We start from the raw sequence: 25,588 nt of genomic DNA, 5'->3' as shown, positions 1-25,588 counted from the left end.
GTAACACGGAACACGCCGCATCACAATGGTAATCGCAACTTCTTTCCCGAAGGTTATCAAGTCCGTTCTGGTGGTAATTTCTTTGTTGGGGGGGGGATAAAGACTAAATCGGAATAACGAGTGGATATGGTCGAGAGAATATGAGGCGATGGGTTTTGAAAAGAATTACCTCGGTGCCACCTATTCGGAATCTTTCAAAAGGATTGTTGAATTCCTAGTTCGTGGAGAGAGTTGGTCGAGTTTAACCTCGCGCAGGGCGTTTTGTCGGGTTGAGAAGCTCAAACTTTTTGACGCCAAGGGAAGGTTTGAAACCGCGTGGCTGGAACGCGGAAACATGTGACCTCCGAAACCCTTTGGAACCGGTCGTAGAAGTTCATTCAACTTCCTTTACAAAGGTTTGTATATTAGAGACGAATTATTATTAAAATATTATATCTCAAAATCTATCTTGATATATATATCTATATTTAATATAATACACAGTTTTGTACCTTTTAAAAATTAGTAGAACACTTTGATCTTCTCCTGAACAGCATTCCTAACTTCCCTAATTGATTGTATGGAATATAACGAGGCAACCTGCGCTTTCGGTTTCCATAACTACACATTGGAAAGAAACTGTGAATCTATGAAGATTCAGGTGCCGTAACCGCTCCAGCCATAACTGCCACTTGCTGTTCGCGAATTGGCTGCTCTTGATTCGAGCTTCTCCTGGGAGTCTTGAATTGCACATGCTTGGGCTTCGGGAAAAAGCATCGCAGTAAGATAACACGATAGACTAGGCCAAGGCAGTTCAGGCTTGCAGTAGCAACGAAGCTAGGTGCGAGGAAGCAAGACCGACTAGCCTTTGTGCGTCCCCAATTCCCATCCATGTCTTCACGACCGTTCGCGTTGTCTACGGAGTGGATAGGATTGTTGCTGCAGATATTTAGTGATGATGACTCTCTGAGGCACAGGGTTGGGGGCAAAAGGGGAAGGTTTACTTGGGATATTCTTGTCCATCGGGGGAGGTGGCTGAGTAGAAGGTGTCGTTTACGCTGGGAAGCTTCCCCCTTTGATTGTCCCCTAGCTGTGGGAGGATCGAAGGACCTGAAACGTATTTATTGACAACATTAATTTCCTCCGGTATCGAAGAAACGCGGCTGAGGCCACGATGGTCCCCATTTCCAGAAGATCCAATGTACACCTGTTCAGAGTGAGAATTCAGTAACTTCGCACACTCGAAGACACATGGCAAATCGAAATACCTACAGGAAGTCTCGCAGCGATTTCTGATGCATAAGGGCGAGGAAGCTGTTTTACAGTACCCTGTTCGTTAATCATACCAAGATGTGGTTTCCGTGCGAGCATTTTTGTCTATGATATTAGCTTTGGATGTACTAATCCCCAGGTCAGGAAGCTGTCAGAAAGTATCCTTACTTCCTCAAGGATCATGGTCATCCCCCTTCTGCAATCAATTTTGGCTTGGTTAAGGGAGATCGAGTCAGGTTGAATAGGGTTGGGAACCTTGTCGGTTGCATCTTTCGCCTGATAAAGCTCAGGGTTTCTAATAACTAGTAAAACAAGTCAGAATCACTCCATTGCACCTTGGTGGGTTGAATTAACAACGTACTTTTTGAGATTAGCTTCCATAAAGTTTTATAGGCGATGAATGCACTGAGCAACTCGGCGGTGTATATCTCTGCGAATCTGTGAGTTTTAGGTATTTTGGTAGACGCAGAAATCTACGGCAATAGTTACCACATAAACGATAGTCAAGAACAACGAATGGTCGTGCAGATTTTGCATTGAACTCGTGGAAGGATCGAACAGAGTTGTAGCTCATCAGAATCGCCTGGGTTTTCTGTGAATATTTCGAAACTTGGGCGGGAAAGTCATTGGCAGCTTGGATTATAGTTTGCAGGTCCCAACTCGCCTATAGAATGTTGTTAGACTTGGACATGCCAGAAATCAAAAAAGGTGGTGTAGTTATGTGGTACTTTGGGTTTTTTGATGCTGCCACCCCCCGACCATGTCACCGAAATGCTAAGCTCAGTATCTGTCCAGATATCTTCTTTTTCCCTCTCGGCCAAGGCACCACTTAAAGGTTGGAAGTAATTCGTTGCAGACAGCTGCATTTCCGCCGCCATTTTCACCCTAGAGATTTTGTTCTTGTCATGGACTTTGATACTAACAATGGCTGAAAATTCACCGCCTTCAAGGAAGCCCGCGATAAAGCAATCGCCATACACCTCCGAGAATCGATCAGGGTCTAAGCCTTCCATGGCCCGAAACTCCAACTGAGTTGGCTGTATGGGAAGTTCATTTGTCACTTTAACGGAGACGATGAAATTGATATCGCTCTCGCTGATATTGTTTTCCTTGACAAAATTAGTGGAGCCATTGGCCTGGCTACTCGCATAGCTGATAGTAGCGCTGGAGGAGATATTAAGGGTGTCAACGACGTCCGCGAGATTGTCAATTGCGTGGGCAGTATATGTAACTGTCTGATTAACATTTGTAGCCTTAACTTTTTCGGGTTTCGTAGGGGGATGCTGCGGCTGTAGACTATTGTCTGTAGATTGAATAGTCGTCTCTACTAGGGCAACTTCGCAGTTATCCCTCTCAGATGAATCTGCATTACCAAATGGGTACTGGCCCGGTAGATAATCACAGTGATTCAAAGAGGCATCGGCGGGATGACTATGGATTATTACAGCGTCATCAATGCAAATTTGTTGGGTGTAGGAATTGAACCTGACAATAACAGCAACTCAAAATCAGCGTCTGGAAACAGACATCTGACATAACATAAAAAGGAGGTTCAGTTATCTAACCCTTGGCCAAGTCGCATCAAAGACGTGTAGGGGGCCAGAAACGTCATTCTTAACTAGGCTGCAGAGAGTGTGTGGTAGGATAAAGAAACAGAGCAAACGATTTCTATGCACCTATTGAACGATTGGTGCATCCAACTGGTAAATAAACGAGTAAGGGGATTCCACTATTGACACAAGAAGACCGCTGGTTTCGTTTGACTGAAACAGGGCAACAGAAAACAACAAATGAAATATCAAGTCACGCGGGATATCACATTGCCATTCATACTTCATATATGTATGGATGCAAATGTAGGAAGAAGAAATGGGTACAAAGGCCTGAAGAGAGAGATGAGTCAGAGTTTTGCTAAGGTGCTTTTTTTAACACTCCTCCTCTTTTCACTGGTTTTACGTGCAATACAAAAACACTTGGGAAGTGGCAGCTCAACTCCTGATGTTGAAACTGGTTTCAACCAGTAAGGACAGATGCGATGTTTAAACCCTCAATGATTCATCATTCAGAGCCCTCAGCAGGAAATAGTAACTATACCTAGGGCAAAATTATCACAGGAGGGAGGGCAGCTTGTTGAATAGAGAAGGATTCATGATTTTTTATTGGTTCTTTTGTGTTTAACGTTGGGTAATTCAAGTAGTTGTACAACCCTGTGACTAAATTTAGGTTTCTGAGTGATCATCCAGGCCCTCGGGGTTGGCTTCCGCTCCCCTTAAGGCTGATCAATAATAACAAGCTTTACTTAATGTTCCTTGGGTTACAACCGGTGATTTATCTGGATCCAAAGACCTTTAATTACCTCATCGCATACATCGTCATTGCCCAATAATAAATCTATACACCAGCCAGTTCTTTTCCAGTTTCCAACCATCAAGCAACCAATTTTACCCAGGCGAATAGAGCTCCTGAAAGCAACAGAAGTATTGGCCAATGGCTAATCCACCTCTTCTCGTGCTGCCATGCTTCTAAGCAAGGGACGCATCATGTGGCAAACAACATGCCCTTCACTGTTCTGAGAAAGCAAAGGGGTAAAACGATACTTCAGGCCCAAGATGATCAGGCCGAAAGTGGATCTATAGAAAGCAAGAAGTGAGCATCCACTGTGACAGGTTTTTAGGAAGCCGTCTTGCTGGCAATTGTAATTGCGAATGTGCCGAGTCTGAAAATCAGCCACATTTGACAGAGAACAGAAACTAGTCCACGTGGTAGTTAAAAGAACGGCCGGGACGAACTTTTTCCCTTTCTTTCTTACATCCTTTGCGATACCAATTTCCCAGCTTGTTCCTTCGCCGAGATTTGTTGACCAAGCTCGCAAAGTATGCTTTGGGATCCCTCTGGGAAACAAGTCCAAGGGCTTTGCTGTTTTCTGGGTTATTTTGTTTTATTTTGTTTTATTTTTTATTCTTTCCTGGAGTCGTTGAAAAACTCACATGCTATGCAACATAGCGCCCTCTGTCGCATCGCTTTTGTGGGATTAGACTGGCGCACTTGCACAAAAGCGATTGGCGCAGGGAACTTCCCTGCAGAGACAGACTTTACCACCAAAGGCATATGGGTGCATGAATCTCAGCAATAACGAATTCGCCGGGAATCGTTCAGTTGTAAGGCTACTGGGATGATTTGGAACCTTGGATGAATTGTGTTAATTTTCTTGTATTTATGATGGTTTGACATTACTTTCATATATTCATCTTCCCGTTGCTCCAATAGGTTATGAGCTATCCTTTTTGGGTTGTTTTCTAATCAAAAATAGAAAACAAATTAATGATTTCCGATACCAATGAATCGTTGAAGTCACGGTTTCTGAAGTGACATTTTTTGTGGGCGTTGCTTCCAATGCAAACATGAGGAGCATCTCAATAATAAAATACCGGGTCCATAATGCCACCATTGAGGACGGATATCAAAGTCGTGCCGCCCAGCAAATCGAATCACCATCGATTATTTTTGAGCCGAAGTTGAACTCGCGTCGATCAGGCATTCTTTTTCACCGCCAAGGAACCTCGGCACCTTGGGCAGTTCATCAGTCACCTGATCCGAAACTTGCTTGAGTAAGCGCTCAATAAGCAAAAAATTTACTATGTTAAGAGATGCATCAAAGTTAATCCGCTCCAGCACCGCCGCATTCTTCAACGGGAAATAGGGTGTGATCAACAAATGTCAAGTCGACGTCAAACCATATCGGGTGTATTTATGTAGCCCGTGATCAGAGTAATCCTGCTACCAGGAGAACTCATTTTCAACAAAGTCTCACTCCATATTGGTTGCCTATCAGTCTTCCCCAGGTTTGCTGCCTTACCTACCGAACCCCGTTTCAACTCCGGTCTCTTGTTGTCGTTACCCACGTAGAATCGAGACACTTCAGGGTTGCTCTTGAATAAATCGTCTTGCCAACTGTCTCCGAATCCGCCGCGCTCGCACGATCCTGCGTCGTCTCAACGTCCTTATATTCTCAAGACATCACGATGCTGGTTGAATTTTTCTAGCCTCGACGAGCAGAACTATGCGTGGTTGATGCGTTGTGCGTAGTGTGGCATAGTTAGCTGCGGAGAGTCCAATTAGCTCAAGGACCTACACCATCACCAGGAGAGCTGGTGACAGCCATTCGGCCAAGATGTCGTCCATGCGTGGATTGGTTCAGTTCATTGCCGACCTACGGAACGCGCGGGCTCGGGAATTGGAAGAGAAACGGATCAACAAGGAATTGGCGAACATCCGGCAGAAGTTCAAGGACGCGAACCTCAATGGATATCAGAAGAAGAAATATGTCTGCAAGCTGCTCTACGTTTATATACAAGGCTATGACATCGATTTCGGACACTTGGAAGCTGTGAATTTGATCTCCGCGAACAAGTACTCGGAAAAACAGATTGGATATTTGGCCGTCACGCTGTTTCTTCATGAGCAACACGAGCTATTGCATTTGGTCGTCAACAGCATCCGGAAAGACCTCCTGGATTATAATGAGCTAAATAACTGTCTGGCACTACATGCGGTGGCTAATGTCGGTGGCAGAGAGATGGGTGAAGCTCTAAGTGTCGATGTGCACAAGCTTTTGATCTCTCCGTGAGTGTTGTTCTGATATGGAATAGTATACTTTGTTGGCTCCCCTACTCACTATTCTGCGTAGTACCTCGAAGGCGTTTGTGAAGAAGAAGGCTGCTCTTACGCTTTTACGATTGTATCGTAAGCATCCCGGAATTGTTCAACCGGAGTGGGCGGAACGGATAATCTCTCTGATGGATGACCCGGACATGGGTGTCACGCTTTCGGTCATGTCTCTCGTTATGGCCCTTGTCCAGGATAATCCCGATCGATATAAAGGGAGCTATGCGAAAGCTGCCCAGCGGCTTAAGAGGATTGTCGTGGACAACGACATATCTCCGGACTACATATATTACAAAGTGCCGTGTCCTTGGGTTCAGGTGAAGCTTCTAAGATTGCTTCAGTATTACCCTCCTTCTGGTATGAAAATTTTCAGTGCGCTCTTCCCAAAACACTTTGACTAACATCTTAAATCTTGTAGATGATACACACGTCAGAGACCTCATCCGACAGTCCATATCACAGATCATGCACTCAGCTATGGAAACGCCAACAAATGTACAGCAGAACAATGCTCAAAATGCAGTTCTCTTTGAAGCGATTAACCTTCTTATACACCTCGATACTGAACATACTCTCATGATGCAAATATCATCACGTCTCGGGAAATTCATACAATCCCGAGAGACAAACGTACGTTACCTTGGTCTTGAAGCCATGACGCATTTTGCAGCGAGAGCAGAGACTCTTGATCCCATTAAAGAACACCAAAATATCATTCTTGGCTCCCTACGAGACCGCGATATCAGTGTTCGACGCAAAGGCCTCGATCTTTTATATAGCATGTGTGATACTTCTAACGCGCGTCCGATTGTAAATGAACTTCTACGATATTTACAAACCGCCGACTATTCCATCCGTGAAGAAATGGTTCTCAAGGTTGCTATATTAACCGAAAAATATGCCACTGATGCCCAATGGTACATTGATATTTCTCTAAAATTGCTTTCTCTAGCTGGTGACCATGTTAGCGATGAAGTTTGGCAACGAGTTATCCAGATTGTTACCAACAATGAGGAGCTCCAAGCCTACGCCGCGCAACACCTGTTGGGATATATTAAGGGCGATTGCCACGACAGTTTAGTGAAAATTGGTGGCTATATACTAGGTGAATTTGGGCATCTGATTGCCGACAATAAGGGATACAGTCCAATTGAACAATTTTTGGCTTTGCAATCCAAAATGAGCTTTTGCTCAGACACAACCCGTGCTTTAATCCTTTCATCCTTCGTTAAATTTGTCAATTTGTTCCCCGAGATCAAACCCCAACTGCTTCATGTGTTCCGAATATACAGCCAATCTCCGGATTCTGAACTGCAACAAAGAGCCTGCGAGTATCTTGCGCTTACGACCCTGCCGACGGATGACCTTCTTCGCACTGTTTGCGATGAGATGCCGCCGTTCTCGGAAAGAACATCGGTCCTGCTCTCGCGACTCCACCAAAAAAGTGCTGGGATTAGCGACAAGCGAACCTGGGTCGTTGGTGGGAAAGATGCGAATGCCGATAAGCAGGAAATTATATTGGCCCAACAATCGGGTCTTAAACGCTCTTTCACAGCTATTGTGAATGGAAAACCAGGCTCTAATGGAATAACAAAAACTACAACATCGGACGATTTAGCTGGCTTGGATTTGCTATCCAATACGGATGGCGCGGAACTGAATCTAGCCAGTGCTGCCCATCTTTCCGCTGATTGGGAAATTGGTTACAACAGACTTTACTTCAAAGACGAAGGTGTCCTATTTGAAGACGCCCAGATCCAAGTTGGGCTACGGTCCGAGTACCGCGTTCATCTGGGCGTATGCAAATTATACTTCACCAACAAATCGACTTTCCCAATTGGCTCATTTACCGCAACACTGGATAACCCTTCTCCCGAAAGCATTAAGATCGATACCAAAAATATGCCGGATCCGGATGTACCGGCTCAAAGCCAGACTCAGCAAACAATTTGCTTTGAAGCCAAAGGACCATTCACCAAGCCACCGACTATTCGAATTTCATATCTGGCTGGTGCTCTTCAAGCATACACATTGCAACTGCCTGTCCTTATGCATAAGTACATGGACGCGTCGACGTTATCACCTGATGACTTTTTCAAGCGATGGCGTCAAATAGGGGGTCCACCGCTAGAGGCACAGTCGACGTTTGGCCTTCATAGTAAGGGTCGAACGATAACGGAGGCATTCACGCGTCGGATTGTTGAAGGATTTAGGTTCAAGATTCTTAATGGAGTGGATCCCAATTCGAGAAATGTGGTCGGATGTTCGGTTTACCAAACGGATAGTGGTAAAACTGGGTGCCTGTTGCGGTTAGAACCGAATTATGAGAAGATGGTATGCATCATCTTTCCCCAAAATCCTACCTGCTTTCAAGTAGGCTCCCCGTCATTTCGTCTTGTATACCTAACCGGGAATATAGATGTATCGTCTAACGATCCGCGCCACCCAAGATGCCGTGCCCCAAGCAGTGGTAAAGCTGATGGAAGAGAGATTAGCCCATGGTGTCTCTCGCGACAATGGCTCCAATGATTGGGATAGATAAACCATAGTAACTAGAAATACAGAACACCTCCGAGAAAGAAAGGATTTATACATGTCATTTCCGCTAACTACCATACCCCACTTTGTTTTGTTAGTCTCAAATGGTTTTTTTTCTTTCCTTTTCTTTTCTTTCCTTTTCTTTTCATTTCTTTCCTTTTCATTTCTTTCCTTTTTTCCTTTTTTCCTTTTTTTTTCTTTTTTCTTTTTTGGTTTATCGTTCCCATTCCACATATGCATCTTATCCCCTGTGGGCGTGATCCAGAAAGGCACCTCACATTTTCTTGGTCAAATATTAACGGCTCTTATTTATTTCTATTTGTACTTGTATATAAAACAACTGCAGCTACACAAGAGATCATGGAACGGATTAGCATTGCGTGCCGTCAAATACATGGCCATTGTTATCATGACTACCTGTCGGGCCTACCAAAATCCAACAGATTTCCGATGAATATTTTATTCCCCTTTACACCACTCGAGCCTGCTCCTTGGGTGGCCTGACCCCAAATATCGTACTCCCAACTCTGACCTGGTTACTCCCCATCGCAATCGCACCTTCAAAATCCTCACTCATGCCCATACTCAACTCTAAGCCTTCTGCCTCCCCTTCTCCCTCATCCGCCACCAATTCAAGCTCTTTTTCTACCATATCCCTCGTCTCTCTCAGACATACAAAATCCTCATTCTCATTTTCCACCGTCGTTGCTTTCGACCTTGCAATTGCTCCAATGGTCATCAATCCTTGCAACTTCAATCGCGGACACTTCTCCCTGATAAACCGACAGAGACTCACGGCCTCCGCCGGTTTCACACCAGATTTACTCTCTTCACCAGAGGTGTTTACCTGGACAAATACTCGCAATCTATTACCAGCATTTACACTTTGACCCTTCTCCCCACCTTCTTCATTTACATCCACATCCCGCTCCCCCCACCCGCGATCCAGCAAACTGGCCTTCTTCTCCGTATCCACGCTCTCCACTGCCCACAGGCCCCTCACGTCCCGCGCAAGGGTTACACACTTGTTAGACTGTAAGCCGCCAATGAAGTGCCAGCGAATCCCACATGGAAGGATCTTGCTTTTCTCTAGAAGTTCTTGTAGGTAGTTTTCGCCAAAATGTAGGCTTGGGTCATGGCTGTGTAGAATTTGGATATCGGAGGCGGGCTTTAGTTTGGAGACGGCGACAAGCCGGACGGGCCGTTGTGTTTGAGGCCGGGATTGAGTCTTAGTTCGAGAGGTATTAGCCGCAGCTGAGGCGGAGGCGATCCGGGCTGTTACAGCTGATAGGTTTGCGAGGAGGGTGCTAGTACGCAGCGACATGTCAGCTTGAGTTGAAGTTGGAGATAACCCTGTGGGCTGCTGCGGAGTAGTCATGGTGCTTCAAGATTTTATATTAAGTTATTCTCTGCTCTTTCGATTTCTCCTTTCAAAGGACATAAGTGAGGTACGCGTTATGTTTATTTTGAAAACGGATCTGGGGCGGAGAACCGGATCTGTGCAGCAATTGCTCTGGGCCTGAAATTTTAAAAGTCACGTGATACCACGCCTCTTGACTTCTAAAATTACCGCCCCGTTAAACTTCCTTTAACTCTGTGGCGCAGCACCCCTGAACCGAACTTTTTCAGTCCGTCTGTTTTCAAGGTTTTAGGAATATAATTCTATCGGTACTCATAATATTAATCCTAGGTATGGGAACTGTCTCCTGTTGATCTCTATGTTTGTTCATGGTATGAAGCCGAACTCCATAATCCCCCCTTTGCTAATCTTTCGTGTATTCAACCATGCAAGCTCTGATGTCCCAAAACTTGGGAGCCTTCAAGCTGATTTATGTTTGACATTCTCTGACAGCGATCGGCGCAACCTAGACCAAACGCTTTTCCGGTTTACTCTCTCATATCTTAAAAAATAATATGGCTGACAACCAGCTTACACGCGAACCGGGAAACCAACAGAGGTTAGGGCAAGACCGGCATTTGAATGTTTGCTGTTAAGTTATGCAAGTCGTGTTTGGTACCTGCTTGGTTCCTGACTGATGGAACCAAGCATCTACGATTGTGTCAATCAAACTACAAACAGAATGTACTGGACGAGGGTACTCAAGGCCAGTTCAGGGATTGTTCTGGACAGAGTTCTCCACTTGAGAACACTCGATTTGCCGCTTCTTGATGTAATGCAGACGATGTTGTAGCTCATTGGTTCCAGTTCAACACGGGATCGGCCTTAAAAAAGCAGTGAACAAAGGTAAAAATGCTACTGGTCTTTAAACACCATTATGTTCACACTCCATGCATATTTTTCGATGTCTGGTTGTAAAACAGGACTCAAACGATCCCCAAATCGGGCAACAAAGTCAAGAGCGAAAGGATATTTGCGTGGGCGTCATCCAAAAGAGCCCTAACATGGATTTTTTTTCAGTTACTGGCGTGTATGCTTTGATCAGGTATTTGAAGTCGACTGATCGTTCGCTGAATGTGACTGGAAGGCAGGATTATGGTCAAACTGATGAAGATGACTGGCATTATCATGCTCAGCTAGGGCTTGAAAGTCCTTTAGTACAACGCATCTCCTAGAAAACTGTGGTATGACGGGACCAGTCCGTCAGGAGTTAGCCAGACCCCCACCCGGTTCAACTGTTCGTATGTTTTTTCAACCACCATAAATCAATCGTGCGCCAAGTCCCAACCCAAACAGCATGCAGCATCGGATCCACACTTCTCACAAGTCGTCAGTAGCACCTATGTGATCTCACTGTTGGTTTGAGCCGGTTTTAGGGCTGGCACTGCACTCACGAGTCACCAGTGATGCGAAATTCCCCAACAAAAGCTTCGACTGGCAGAGTTACCCTCAAGCTGGAATGGAGTCCCTGCTTCTCGCTACCAATGATATTTATTTGACCCCCACCATCCAACCAACCCCCCCTCCTCGCAGCTGAGGCTCGGGATTTCTCGTGCTATTTCCCGTTGTTATCCTGCTTGTTTCATTATTTACCATCACAGCAGAGCCGGTGCAATATACCAACCTTGCAGCCGCCCACTCGATCGTCGTTCTGAGGACTCTTTGACGTGTCCGTCCGCAACGTACCGATCTTCGACTTTGGCATGGTATTAACCCCTCCTATACTCCATGGTATTTCTCTTCCTGTGGATATCGTTCAAATTTTGTTATTCCTAAAGTGTTCGGGATCTTGAACAGCCATGTATCCATATTTATAATTTGTATTTTTTCAAAGAGAGCGTGTTCCGTCTTGCTGTTCACCCTCTTGTTTGATTAACTTCACTCTTTCCTGGTTCACATCAATCCCCGCAGAGTCAATTGAATAAACCTTTTTTTATTTCATTTCATTTTAATTTTTTTATGCATTCTCCGTCCTCCATTTCTAGTTCTTTTCAACATGGAACGCATCGAACGAACGCATCGAGAGCTCGCGGTGAGGACTGATAGTTCCACCACATGGGCGTCTAGTGATAGGTCTGATCACTCACACAACACTTCCCAAACTGCTTACAGTCAACGACCAATGTTGATCACGCTTGAGGAACATAGCCCTCATGCTAGAGTGGAGGAGAGAGAGTCAACAGACACATGCGCCTCGACAATAATATCAGAACAAGAAGATGATGAAAATGGCATATATGACAAACCGCCAATTGAAGTTGTTGACGACAGATATGAGAATTTTCCGGCAGAGGCTATCCCGTCAACTGCATCAAGCTTCGCAGAGCTGTTCCCATCGACAAGGCGACTGCTTATACAACATGATGATACCACAATTGATGGAAACTTGAATTTGCGTGTTGGCACCATTCCACCGCTGCCAGAGGGAGGCCAGTGCGAAATCATACTCTTCCACCTTCGCATGTACGATTTACATGCCAGGAAATTCTCACTTCGGCGGTACTGCAGAGAGTCTGGGAGAGAGGTCTGCCATTCAACCAGGAAGTACCATCAACCCTCGACCGACCTCTCTGCTTTCCAGCGCCCCTTGAGTAATGCTTTCTCCACTCTACGGTCCAGGTCTGATTCGATCAACCCCACCAGCGGTCTGTGGAAACAAGACTCGAAATGCAAGTCAATAACGGAAAATAATGACAAGGCTGATGAACGGAGAGGTTCGACGTCATCTCTTCCTAGACCCAGAAGCCCTGAGCCGACAAACACTATCCAACTCGAGTTCTCCAATTATGCGCACGTTGATGTTAAACGAAGAGGTACAAAAGGCCCCAAGCATTATGACTTTGAATATTGGAGCACGAGATATCAATGGCGAAGAACCAGCCGAAAGGACGGAAATTCCAAGGAAATCTCGTATGATCTCTATCATTCATCCAAGTCAAAACCCGTGGCCCACATTATCCCAGATGCTCTAACCCCCCTTGAAGCTCTGGAAGAAAAGAACAAAGGCGGCTGGATCCCGCCCTGCTCTTTGTGGATCAGCGATACTTCAGTGTATGAAAGCATGCAAGATGTTGCTGAGTATGTACCTATTTTGAAGAACCCCCCCCACATTGAAACATCATGACTGCAAACTGCTAACGGACGATGTAGTGTCATCGTTGCCACTGGTCTGATGGCTCTAGTAGATGACAGTATTAAACGTCGATGGCAGAACAAAAGAACATCTTCTTCACACAATCCCATGACCACGTCTCTCATGAAGAGCATGGACTCAGTGGCCTCGAATAAAATTATAGAGAAGGTGTTTCATCGCCGTAGCTCGACAGGGTCTCAACACACCTCACTCCGGCAGAGGTTCACGCATGCTTAGGCTATATTCCCGCGGTTGCATGTGCTCTTTGATGGCTACATAGAACCATCGTCGTCCTCCTCTTGTCTTCCACTATGTATTTGCTGTTAATTTTTGATTATAATGACTTACGTTTATTGACGTGGACTTTTTGCTTTGTCCCAACCTAATGAATTATTATATTTTTACAGCTGGGGATATGATTTCTGACCGTCTTGGACACTAGCAATTGAGGTTCCATTTCGTTTGGCGCTGCCATACAACAAACCCATATCATGATATATCATTGAGCCTGGGTTTATGTACTGAGATAACCGCGCATTTTTCATGCAAACCATCACTCTTCTTTCTGGAAAATCTGGTTTAGTGCAGACGCAGGATACGATCATTATGCAGGCGGCGTTAACAGGGGACACCCAGAAACACCACATCTATCAACAACCATGTGCTGGTCCGCAGAAGGAGCTGGCTACCGGGACCGGTGGAATGGGCAGCATTCGGGATGAACGGGACTTTTTAACGATGAAACGTGGCTGGGATTTATTTTTATTTATTTTTGCTTTTTGCTGAGTTCATGCAGTTTGTATTTGATGATCTCTTTTCTTGGAGATAAGAAAGCCGTATATAGATTCGGAGCATTTAAATATAATTTTGGTTCACCCGTCATTGATTGGATATTGGATAAATTAAATTCAGCTTTATTTATTTAATATGGCCCCTTCAGAAGCTCATAATGGGATTTGCATAACTACTTGCTACATACCCTAATGGTGGATATGGTGGATAATTAGGTGCTTCACTCCTCATCAATTGGCATTTTCAACATCAAGTTAGTTATCATCTTGTTGATGTTGAGGACTTTTTGAAGCTGGAATCACAACTTCTTCATCATTTAGCTTCAACCCCAACCCCGCATTCCTCCACATTTGCATTCAGTTCTTTGCTGAATTTTTCTCTTCTATTTTGAAACCGCCCCGTCAATCATTTTAATTTTCTGTGAGTTTTCTGAACTGTGGAGTGTCGTGCTGACAATGCAGGTATGTGTGCCCAACCTCCACTTCACCAAGAAAAAAAATCCAACGAATCATGGTAGCAAGAAAGCCCGGAACGTACCTCCAGGTCATCGACAGCTCGCGGACGGGCTAAGTCCATAACTCCCAGCTGGCGCCGCGTTTTTCCTGCATGTCGGCCTGGCTGGAAAGCACATCAATCACTTGCCCTCGACTTGCTCAATCTACGTAGCTTCCCATCCAGATTCAGGCTTCTCCACAGTTCTTTTCTTGTCAGTTTTCATTCCATATCCGTCTTACAGGCCCAGGCCGGGGAGAATCCCTGCTGTACACTCTCTTCCTCAAGTTCGCCCCCTTGGTTGGAAGCAAATGCGACTAAAAGCTTCTCTTCTGGCCGCCTTTTCCTTTCCTTCGGCTTTATCATGCCTCACTCTCCCTATGAAGTGGTTTGTGCCCTGACTGTCTTTTCCCTTTTATTTTGTTGATGAGCTGGCAAGTCTTTGCTGGGTTCATTCATTGATTTCCGCTGCCCAACCGTCTCGTTCAGTAGCCTATCTCAGTTAAGTGTTGCACTACTGCGTTGATACTGTCTTGTCTATTCCAAGCACGAAGGGGGCTGAAAAGCCCAGTATCGAGCTATTCAGGCCTACCCATGACCAACCCAGACCTGTTTTGCATCCCTGAATGTCTCTTCATATCTCCATCTCTTTTGTGTTTGGATCGAGGGTCTGACTTGTTGACCCAACTGGCAATCCACTTGCAAATCCCATGTTTTTCAATCTCCCTTTTAGGAGAGCTGCTTTCCTATGTGTCAGGGTCCCTAAGTTAATTAGCCACCTAGTTCCTGAAGTTCAACACGGAATCTCATGGAAAGTGCAGGCAGCGGGCCGTTCCATCAGCCTCGTCTCAAGATCAATGAGGCTTCTCCATGTCAGTTTCCGAGCTGGCTGGATGAATGACAGAGAGAGTGTGTTTGTGTGTGTGGGAGACACCACCAAAAATGTGGAAGTTAACTGAACATACTCAGACTGACTTGTTAGGCTCCTTCATTGCTCTTGTCAAAGCAACATGAACTTCACTAGAGTTCATGGGTGTGTGGGTTGTCATTTTCCCTCCTCGCTTTGCTTACTTTATAATATGATTTGCAATTCTTCTGGTTCTTGGTTTCTATATTTCCTCAACGTAGCAAAAGAACATATTTTTCCTCACAGAAAAAACACCTTTTGCTTCCCTCCCATCGAGATTCTAAGATTCTTTTCTTCAATAAGTGATGTTGTGCTGCTCTCCATTGCCTTTATACAACCATCCAAGCACTGCCAATACTGCTTGAGTCCATTTTATATCCCCGAGCTGCCTCAGTTTTCCCTTCCATCTTGATATCCTTTAAACATATTCAGCATGGCTACCATTCGTGCCGCCCATTCTGCCCGCCGAACCACCTGTGTTCAACCTGCTACATGGCAGGAGAAGCTTCAAGGTCTGACATATCTTTGAACAACTAAACTCCTACATTGTCAAGTACTAAATTCCACGAAGATCATTGCAAAGCATCCCATATCCAAACACCAGTTTTCAATCTTATGTCAGACCGTCGAGGTAGCCCCCCCCTTCCCTCTCTTCATTACGCTTGAACTTTCTCTCGTCCTTTGGAAAGAAAAAGGAGAAAAGGTCTTGCAGCTCTTGTCGGGAATAGTTACCCATTCAACAATTTCTCTCTCAATAACTTTGGATATAGCTCAGGCTCTCTATGATGATGAACAAGAAACCAAACTGTTATAACCAATGTGGACAAGTTCGTTACCAGCTGCTGACCCTTCTCTCTCTCTCTCTCTTCCTTTCTGCTCCAGGGGGCCGCACGGCATGGTCTAGCACCGTCACTATCCAGGGGCGAACATATGTCGCGCGGTACTTTTATGACGGCAAGAATACAAACAACGCCAAAGAAGACGCTGCAGAGGTCGCTCTTACTTTCCTACGCTCCCAAGGGAACCCACCGGCCTCTACATTTCCGGGACAGTTGTATGCACAGCACCAAACTGCCAAATCCTTTCCCCGGTGGAACTAGTCGGGAGCTGTATGACCCGTTCTGGTGCGGAAACCTTTAGCTCTCCCACTTGGAACTTCGCCCCTATTTTGATATGGCATCTTGGACTGTATTGTCTCTATCTATCTTGCCCTCCCACGTTTCTATTTTTCATTTGATCCTCCGAATTATATAAGACCCATCTTGTGTCTTTCTTCCGTTTAATGCCAATTTCCTTATAAGAGCTGAGCGATGTTTTAAATCCGATCTATCCTATTTTCCGAAGCCTCCCATGTATTTTTTAACGTCTGGATTTTCTTTTTGTTTTCTTTTTCTTTTTCTTTTTTCTTTTTTTCTTTTCTTTTCTTTTCTTTTCTTTTCTTTTTTTTTTTTTGCTCTATATTTATACCCTGAAAAACCCTGAATTTTGCGTGATTCACTCCGTATATCTTCCTCTCGTTGCGCTCCAATTTTACTTTCTAATAAGACACATTACTATGTACGTTTAATATGATGTATATTCTGCGTGAGATTAGTTAGTTTAGTCCTTGTATGTTCGTCTTCATGGCGTTGTGTATCAATCTTGAATTTTGAAATAAGCAGCGATCTAGGAGATAGGGCAAGATTGAAATATGAAAAGCCAAAGCCAAAACCCCGGTGAGAAATAAATATTTGCAGGAAATTTCCTTCCCTTCTGCCTTTCAAATTCCCCAAAGTCGATCATACATACATACATACATACATACATATATATAACTACCACGTGGCGCAAGGTTTCCGTCAACCGTATTTCTATTTCCCCCTTCGACTTGCAACCACTGCACACCGTTTTGATACCTACTATATACCTTAGTACTTATTGTAAATGCCCCTTGAAATCGCTTACGGGGACAGGAACTTTCACTCTTCTTGCGAGCTCATATATAGTCTTGTAGGTGGGATGATATGAATGCGACCTCTGCTTTGGGAATGACTCTGGGGCTTCGTATTAACCGACTGCTCTGCGAGTCTGATTCGATTCAGCTGGCATGTTTGCAGACATGCTATGTTGAAACAAAGCCAGATGTTTTGCCGCACTGGCCACGATGATTGCATATTTATTCAATCGGGAGTGTATTAATCAGGGAGCAAAGGGTGGTAGATATAATACTAATAATAATAATATATTGCGGGCTATATTGCGGGCATATACGGCAGGTGTAAGGTATCTCTCTATATTTCCGGCAGAGCTTATAACCCAGTTCATCGACCACGAAAACCTCCCGGCGAGGAATTCAATTCAGTTGGCCCGAATGATGGACATTTTCGCCATGAGAACAAGTCGAGTCGCAATAGCCAGGTGGGCCCCATTTCAACACATACAGCCACTTCAACGCAAACGGATATGTAGATTTGCCCAACTTTCTTTGGCATACCCATACTCGCTATGCATGCCACAAACCGCACACGTGACGAACCTGTTTCTTCTCTTCCCCATTCCCGTGTCATCATTTCGTGGACTGGAACTCCGATGGTCCGTCCTATTCTCGCATATGCACATATCCGACCGCGCAGATGGTCAAGACGAGACGATTCTTCAAGTTCAGTTGGGCCCATTTCAGTTGGTTGTCAGAGCTTCCATGAGAGGGAATACATGTGGAAATCGCCGAAGAACGTTTACGCGGATTAGACTTAGTAATGATTGAACGGCTGAACGAAATCTCCAAGAATTATTCAATCGCCGTGGTTTGGATTTCAACTTCAATAGTTTTCTGCGTTTATACTTTTTCCAGCAACAAGGGGGATAGATGGTCAGGATATTCACCCCAGTGGTTCCTCGCATGCACTCCCTACTTGTGGTGGATGGATGTCATCCAGCTCAATTTTGGTGATATACTGGCCAGGCACAACTACGAGGCCAATGTAGCGACTGGTCATATCGGCCTTGACAACACCGGCAGTTGCGGTTTCGCCTTCTTCGATAGAGTTCGCGGGTGTATCATCTGTAGCTGTAGCATTGGGGGAGACAACGCAGGGGACGGAGGAAGGGTAGCGGTATTCGTGAGTGGTGGATAGAATTATGTTGCGATCCTGTTGGCGGCTTGTTAGTGGTCAGATGCAATGATTCATGAATCGATTGATTCCATTTTCCTAGATAAGGAACAGAACCATTCATGGCTAGTTGGCTGCTCTGGGGTTCGGTGCTGGTTGAGTCGAGGTGGGCTACCGATGAGCTTACATTGTCAGTGCATTTGAAAGTACCAACGAAAAGCCTTGTATCTGATGTATGAATTCTGAGCGTTTTGCCAAGTAGGGACTCAAGATATTGAACCGCTTGGGCGTTCTCCATGGTGTGAGCTTGAAGGGAGTATGGGAAACGGGATGCGTGTGTGTGTGTGTGTGTGTGTGTGTGTGTGTGTGTGTGTGTGTGTGTGTGTGTGTGTGTGTATATGTATAACTCAGTTGCTGATGAAGCCCGTTGCTGCAGTTGGGCAACCGAAAGGTGATATCACGTGCTGTTTAACACCGGAATTGACCCCGTTCCGACCTGACACGGGCTTTTGTTTAACGTTAACCCCCTAGAAAAAAAAAAAATTATCAACGCTGCTAATTGCTGCCATCGTCTCTCGGCACGGGTTGTGATGTGGCATCATACAATGGGGATATCTAACTAGTTGAGTCCAGTTTACCGACCTAGGAGCTCTCGCAACCCGGGAAGCTGTTCTCCAATCTCAACTTTTGACGGTTGTCGCATTCCGTTTTCGCCGACATATTAGGAGAGAAGCGAACGAAAACTCTCCCCAAACCTTGGGATGTTTTATGAGTATTATCGACTTGATTCATTGATCGACGATGGCCCATCGTTTGCAGCAAAAAACAGAGGAGGGGTCCGGGTATTGAAGCCCGGTGCTAACTCTTTTAATCAACCGGCCATATATAATAATAATGCAGCCTGATATTGCCCAGGGCTGGTCCTGTATCAGTGGACGAGTTTATCTCGCACTCTGCGATTCATCTCGACAGTCAGCCACAGAGCCCAAGGGGAGGGTCGGGTCAGCGATTATCCAACCCTCCGAGGTTCCACCTAACTAATAAATAATTGCGATGGCGCGGATGCTTTGCGGGATGAACTGGCTGTTCTGTGTAGAGCTGTCGCCGTAGAGGAGTTAACAGTTCAAGATCGTCTTCTGATAACTACTATTTGTTTATCCCTTGCACCCGCGTTTTCCAATTCCGGGAATGGAGATAAATGATTATTAAAGGATAAGTTACTTCGTGACCATGTATCAACCATCGCCGTAATCGCCCCTTAAGTAACTCCCGCCATCTGTCGGGTTCTCCGAGGTTCAAAGCGCAACCGTCACAACCAACCCCTCTCGATCTCCTCGTCCCGCATCGCAAAATTCCAGGCCTGACTATCGCTGCATCTCATTCTGTTCGTTCAACCTGGTTCTTTTTTTGGCCCGTTCAGATTGCCACTTAAATACCATCGCTCCATGCGTCGTCTGGTACTCCTCAACTTTATCTCTCCGTGTTTCGTTGGGCTTTGGATCCAGGTACGCATATCCACGATTCGGATAACTTACCTCGAAAGTCGTCCCAAATATCAAAACCTGGGTTTGTTGAAATAACGTTGCCTATATATAATATATATACATATACCTTCGAGATCTTCTCTCATATCTTCATCATCTTGAAAGAAAAAGAGAAAGAGGAGGATATCGCAAACCACCTAGCTGTTTTTGGATCCACAATGACCTTTTAACTTTTGCCTGTTTCAACTGAAGAGGATCGCTGGTCAGGCCGGCTTGATCATGTCGACTGTTCCTCTCAAGAAAGCCCCCCCGGATGTTCAAGCTGTTGTCCCGCTTGTTTCAATTCGATCCGCGGACTTGCTGGCTGGTGGCAAGCCGTTTCTCGAGTTCCCGCGCTACTCAATCCTCGACCTTCAAAGGACCACTGGGGTTTGTGGTGGAGCCGGAAATTTTGGATATCGAAATAACAATGGCTCAGTCGATGGTAGGGTTAATAACACAAGCAGTGACTTGTCCAATCCCTTTTCAGACTGGCTCTCCGAGAGACTTCACATCGGTCAGCCGTTTGTGATCCAGGACTTCGAGAAATTACCGCATTGGGATAAAAAATTGTTTTCCATTGAGAGCTTAATAGAGCTGTCGACGAAGAAAAGTAAGGCGCTATAATAAATTATTTGGATTTTTTTTTTTCTCTTTTTCTTTTTTTCTCATTTTCTCATTTTCTTTTTTCTGCTCCTTTTGTATTTTTCAAACAAAACCCATTATTATTAAATGGATGTGGATATCTTCACATCTTGGATTTTGTTAACTCCATTTACTAGATATTCCAATTCGGAATTGCAGTACGTCAAGGGACCTCAGTTTTACCCTCAAGAAATTTGCAGACACGGCGCGTCAGTCATATAGAGAGTTCAAGAACCTCTATGCACGGGATTTGCAATGTCCGGAGGCGTGGCTGGAAGTATGTAGGAGGCTTCTTCCACCCGAAGTGCAATGGGGTGGGAGAGTGGATTTATTTCAGTGGCTGCCTTCGTGTGCCCGCAGTGAAGTCATGATGGCTTATGTCGGCTCAGAAGGCTCCTCGTAAGTGCCCAGAGTTTGTATTTATCTGTGCCTTTCTCACGTTATTGACGCATGCTAGGTCTGGCTTCCATAGATGCTTCTCATCCACCGTCGCGTTGAATCTTTTGGTTGAAGCGAGTGGTATGAATGCAATTTCTGGAGCTATCTCCTTTATACGGGATTTTCAGAGCTGATACCTCGCGCTTTAGACCTACCCGTTTTCTGCTTTGGGACGGACTTTGAATCTCAGGTCAAATATGATGCATTCATGGTCGCTCATGGTGCCTCCCCACATGTGGACTGGTTTAACCTATCCCCCGACGAACTACGGAAGGCAGACTTCCCTCTCTATGTCCACGAGCAGAGAGTCGGAGAGCTTGTAGTCTTCCCACCTGCAACAGCCCACCAGGTTTGGAATCTCGGGGCGATATCCACGAAGATGGTCTGGAACATCCTCCACCCACTGTCACTGGAGGCTGGGCTCAACTACGTGCAACCTCCTTTCAACCGCCTGTGCCACCCAGATGTTGCGCGTTCCAATCTCTCTCTTGCTTGCGCTATGCTAAGTTTATTACAGGACAAGCCTGGAGCTCTACCCCCAGACTTGCCCTTACTGGCCAAGCTCTTTTCCCAAATGGTGAGGGATGAAATAATTGATGATCAGCCAGTCACTCTAATCGCATTAGTTCGCATACCAGAGACTGTTATTGCAACCTGCGATTTCTGCGGCACCGCCATCTGGAATCGACATCTACGGTGCAATGAATGCAAGGATTTCGACCTCTGCTTGCTTTGCTTCCTTAGTGGGCGAAGCTGCGAACACCTCTCAAGCTATACATGGGCCGAAATCGTCACCCCAGAGACTTGCTCCCGGGTCATCCGTCGAGGGGAAGCCATTCTGGGATATAAGGTCGAAGATACCACCAATATAGGTCGCCGTAAGTCCTTGGGAACTGCGGTAAACGATCTAATGCGGGCACGCCAGAGCACTGCCATCAAACTATGTCACCTATGCAGGATTGAACACCTGGAATGGAAAGGGAGGCGATGCGACACATGCGCTTCTTTCTTTTGCTTCCGTGGTCTGTTCCGTCATTTTGATATGCATTCTGCTGATATTATGCGCCTTCCCGGATTATGGGCTTGTCCAAAATGTTTGGAACTGTGCAATTGTCGGGTAAGTTCCGGTGATCTTCTAGTCCTGTTCATTTTCAGATCCAGTGTTTTAACAACCTCTTGTTTCATTGTACTAAGTTGGGTCCCTCCATTAGTGCTGCCATTTTCCATCCGCATATGTAAAGTCTGAAAAACCAGCTTCAAAACGTCGAGTCAAACCTGCCGACCCGCGTGGGAAGATTATGGGTTTTACAGATAATGTTTTCGATCAGAAACGGGTCAGTTATTTTTCCAATTATACTTCATTTGACATTTCTCTCCTCCAGGCCGGACCCTCCTTGTACTGACTCAATTCAAACCAGAGAACTCCGGCACCCTCAAACTCGTCTATATATGTCGTCCCCGCTAAATCTCAGAAGCGATCACTTCCAGTGGTACCCATAGCAGAATCTACCTTCAGATCTGTGCCATCATCACTGCCGGGCCTTCCAACTCCAAAATCGGATCGTTCATGTGGTGGCTTCCAACATAAAGATCGAGATATCATAATAACAGAGCCAACAAACGCAGAATGCGGTCTCCCACCAGCAAAACTCCCTCGATCATCCGACGGCAGCGCTAGAGTTTCACGGCCAGCCCGGAATGACATATCAACAGGAAAGACCCTCCATGGGATCGACTATATTACGCAAATGCCCTCACCACATGATGATGAACTTTCGCTCCCACCCCTCAAATCACAACGAGATACGAATTGCGGTCGTGGTATAGACTCTATTACGCCCAGCCGCATTGAATCCAGTGACGGAATAAATCCCTTCGCCAAAGTTGCGGCGGCTTCACGCGATAAACTTCCCATGGCACCTTTGCACGAATTGCACCCTTCCCGAGACATTAAGAATGATCTTGGCGATGGAACGGCCTCACCCCTCACCCCCACAACCCCCAGCTCGCGCACCCATTCGCTCACAACATCAACATCATCCTCTGCCATGGTCTACGTTCACCCAATTGCGCCATGTACCAATCCTCCTGGTGCCCTCCCACCACCCCTTGCACTCGTCCCACACGAACCATTCAACGTCTCTTCAACGTCTTCCACAAAGCATCACGCCCAATCTCAAATGTCGGACCTCGAGTCCCGCCTTCATCGTCTTCGCCAATATGCAGACGAGCTGCTGGTACTTTCTTTACACGACTCCCACCGACTGATACAACAAGACATCCGACTTTTGGAAGAGACCCTCCGTCTTTCAAGAAAAGATCGTGGCGAGCGGCTGCTGAAGGATTTGGAACTTGAGTTCCCTAATTTGGTTGAGTTGCGGGAGGGAATTAAACGGGAGGGTGGGAAGATGGGGTTGTTTTGAAACTGAAATGGATAAACCAAAGGGAGTGGTTATCTTTGACATAGCGGAGTATGTATGTGTGTGCGGATGTGTACCAAATGTGTGTATTTTCCATGGTTTTCCTTTCTACCTTCTACTCTTTCCGATCGTTTATATTCGTTTACTTATTTTATTGTTTGGATTATTATATTATCTTCTGGATCTGAAATCTATCTCCGGATGGGAAGTTGGCGCTTACGGGTTAGGATCGGATTGAATTTGGAATGGATGGATGGGCCAATAGTGCTTCCCCTCAGCTCAGCTGTGCCCATTTCTCTGCGTTTTCAATCTTCGCCTTTGGCCTCTGTTGACTAGGAGCGGGCAGAAACAAAACAAACCGAAAAAAAAGAGAGAGAGAGAGAGAAAGAAAAAGAAGAAGAAGAAGAAGAAGAAAAGAAGAAGAAGGGAAAAAAAGGCAGGTTAGTTTCTTTTGTTTCTATATGTGCATTTGTTCCTTCTCGGATATACAGTTAAAAAGGTGAACGGTTGCCCTTTGTCGGGCCGCTGATCGTGAGTGGCTCGTTTGCTGGCATCTCTTTGCATCCATGGATGTTTCATATCTCTACATTATCTCATACTTATTGCCCCTTTGGCTGTGTGCAAATATCCCCTTGGAAATATCTGTCCCTACACTTTCTTGAATGACTAGTTAATGATAGGGAAAATTACAACTTGGGCAACTGAATATGTTCCTATTCCAGGGTGACGGAAAATTTCACTTCGCAAGTCATATCAAAAGTGAAATCAACCATGTCTCATTCTCCATAAATCTCAGTTTGTACTTCTCCAAAGAAATAACAATCAATACACGCAATCCTCGAGCTCCGTTCAGCTACGGAGTTAGCCAACGAGCTAAATAAAATCAAAACCGAGCTAGATATATTTGGTGGTGTCAGGCAACAATTGGCATTTTTCATGTATGAACCTCCTCTTGACTTCGTTTTTGTCTTTGATTAAATTAGCACGGCATCAAATATTTCTCAAGTTGTGATACGGTTGCTCGCGATAAACAATTTACAAATACACGTTGACAAGCCTATCTGCATGCTTCTGGGGACCTGGTAACGGGAAAACGCAGTCAATCCATCCATCCCCAGTAAGGGCAAGAGGAAACACTAAGATTCCGGATATAATCCAATAATCCAATCTCGACACTACCCGGGACATCCAATGGCAGGGAAACTGGAGCAACAATCGCTGGAACCCGGGGTCCAGGGTGATGGACGCAGTTCCAAACATCAGGAGCTCAGGTTACCCAGCCTCCCGCTCGAGATCCATGAAATGATTATCGCAGAGATCTCGCTTGCGGCACGGAATGTACAATCTGAGAAACAGTGGAGAGAATTGGTGGGCAACAGCCTTTGTGTATGCTGTACGTTCCGATATGGGATCTCTCTTTTCATACCTTGCTTCATCAGCGAGTTTGAGATTGATGCACGTGTCTTGCGGTTTGAGCAGATATTTATTTACACGGCATGGATATACGAAGTATATTGCTGATTAGGTTCTATACAGGGTTCTGGAACACCACTTTAACAAAACATCTCCTGAAAAACTGTAATATCCAAACATTCCTTGCCTATGCAAGGGAGCAAGCAATTACTGAAATGGCTGTAACCCGTTGGATCGATCAAGTGAGTGAAAACCGCAATAGACCCCTGATGAAGAGAAGGATGTCCTCTGAGGAGGATGACGGCTACTACAACGACGCCTGCGAAGGACAATGGGATGAGGACGAGGCTCCGACTAACTCCCCTGCTCTCAGATATAGCAACAACTCTGTTATCATCACCGCTGTTTACTCTCTACAAAACCACAGGCCTGCAATCTGAAACAGGAACTCCCCTTTTACGTCATTCTCGCAACATCGCGCGGCTTCTCCCACTGCTTGCGCTCACTAATAAATGTGCGTGTCTCCGTCGGCATTAGCATCTCTAACGAAGATTTTCAGAGGACAAGGTTGATGCATGAAGCCGTCCGGAGCGGGACATTGGAAACCGTCAACCTACTCCTAGGCCGCGGCATAGATGCTAGCGACAGAAGCAGGACAGTTACAAGCGTTCAACCTTACTACATGTTGCCGATTGCGATGGCTGTCCAGAGAGTACATGTTGATATCGCTGATGTTATCCTCAGCTGCTCCTTAAAACATTAAGGAGAGGTGGTACTTCAGGGCGATGATAGCACGAGTGGTCCTTGTGTGGATGGATTTAATTATTGTTGTGGCGTGAGTACGAGAGAGAGTTGCGCTTGGAGCGGCTGCGTTGTGAAGTCG

The 25,588-nt window shown here is 45.5% G+C and overlaps 8 protein-coding genes across 8 annotated transcripts; 5 read left to right on the top strand and 3 right to left on the bottom strand.

Annotated features, from left to right (window-relative positions):
- Window positions 1-626: 626 nt before the first annotated feature.
- On the bottom strand, window positions 627-2,863 carry PADG_01316 (uncharacterized protein; the record flags this gene model as incomplete). Its single annotated transcript, XM_010758560.1, has 7 exons — window positions 627-918; window positions 984-1,186; window positions 1,420-1,553; window positions 1,613-1,681; window positions 1,741-1,915; window positions 1,980-2,736; window positions 2,817-2,863. The coding sequence occupies 7 exons, from the start codon at window positions 2,861-2,863 to the stop codon at window positions 627-629; spliced, it is 1,677 nt and encodes a 558-aa protein (XP_010756862.1).
- A 2,559-nt stretch (window positions 2,864-5,422) lies between these two features.
- On the top strand, window positions 5,423-8,458 carry PADG_01315 (uncharacterized protein; the record flags this gene model as incomplete). Its single annotated transcript, XM_010759106.1, has 4 exons — window positions 5,423-5,874; window positions 5,939-6,273; window positions 6,335-8,250; window positions 8,336-8,458. The coding sequence occupies 4 exons, from the start codon at window positions 5,423-5,425 to the stop codon at window positions 8,456-8,458; spliced, it is 2,826 nt and encodes a 941-aa protein (XP_010757408.1).
- Window positions 8,459-8,923: 465 nt separating this feature from the next.
- PADG_01314 (YggS family pyridoxal phosphate enzyme) lies at window positions 8,924-9,832 on the bottom strand (the record flags this gene model as incomplete). Its single annotated transcript, XM_010759105.1, has 1 exon — window positions 8,924-9,832. One exon carries the CDS (start codon window positions 9,830-9,832, stop codon window positions 8,924-8,926), a length of 909 nt encoding a protein of 302 aa, XP_010757407.1.
- A 2,017-nt stretch (window positions 9,833-11,849) lies between these two features.
- PADG_01312 (uncharacterized protein) lies at window positions 11,850-13,223 on the top strand (the record flags this gene model as incomplete). The annotated part of the gene is made up of 2 exons (XM_010759104.1): window positions 11,850-12,931; window positions 13,004-13,223. 2 exons carry the CDS (start codon window positions 11,850-11,852, stop codon window positions 13,221-13,223), a joined length of 1,302 nt encoding a protein of 433 aa, XP_010757406.1.
- A 4,438-nt stretch (window positions 13,224-17,661) lies between these two features.
- On the top strand, window positions 17,662-17,904 carry PADG_11242 (uncharacterized protein; the record flags this gene model as incomplete). The annotated part of the gene is made up of 1 exon (XM_010759504.1): window positions 17,662-17,904. The coding sequence occupies one exon, from the start codon at window positions 17,662-17,664 to the stop codon at window positions 17,902-17,904; it is 243 nt and encodes an 80-aa protein (XP_010757806.1).
- A 131-nt stretch (window positions 17,905-18,035) lies between these two features.
- On the bottom strand, window positions 18,036-18,564 carry PADG_01310 (uncharacterized protein; the record flags this gene model as incomplete). The annotated part of the gene is made up of 2 exons (XM_010758559.1): window positions 18,036-18,305; window positions 18,454-18,564. 2 exons carry the CDS (start codon window positions 18,562-18,564, stop codon window positions 18,036-18,038), a joined length of 381 nt encoding a protein of 126 aa, XP_010756861.1.
- Window positions 18,565-20,029: 1,465 nt separating this feature from the next.
- Window positions 20,030-23,295, top strand: PADG_01309 (uncharacterized protein; the record flags this gene model as incomplete). The annotated part of the gene is made up of 6 exons (XM_010758558.1): window positions 20,030-20,402; window positions 20,572-20,833; window positions 20,892-20,953; window positions 21,022-21,989; window positions 22,084-22,206; window positions 22,291-23,295. 6 exons carry the CDS (start codon window positions 20,030-20,032, stop codon window positions 23,293-23,295), a joined length of 2,793 nt encoding a protein of 930 aa, XP_010756860.1.
- Window positions 23,296-24,483: 1,188 nt separating this feature from the next.
- PADG_01308 (uncharacterized protein) lies at window positions 24,484-25,468 on the top strand (the record flags this gene model as incomplete). The annotated part of the gene is made up of 3 exons (XM_010758557.1): window positions 24,484-24,685; window positions 24,829-25,109; window positions 25,133-25,468. The coding sequence occupies 3 exons, from the start codon at window positions 24,484-24,486 to the stop codon at window positions 25,466-25,468; spliced, it is 819 nt and encodes a 272-aa protein (XP_010756859.1).
- Window positions 25,469-25,588: the final 120 nt, after the last annotated feature.

The sequence above is a fragment of the Paracoccidioides brasiliensis genome (genome assembly GCF_000150735.1).
Source record: "Paracoccidioides brasiliensis Pb18 unplaced genomic scaffold supercont2.2, whole genome shotgun sequence".
NCBI classification, from domain to species: Eukaryota; Fungi; Ascomycota; class Eurotiomycetes; order Onygenales; family Ajellomycetaceae; genus Paracoccidioides; species Paracoccidioides brasiliensis.
This window is presented reverse-complemented; position numbering and strand designations above follow the sequence as displayed.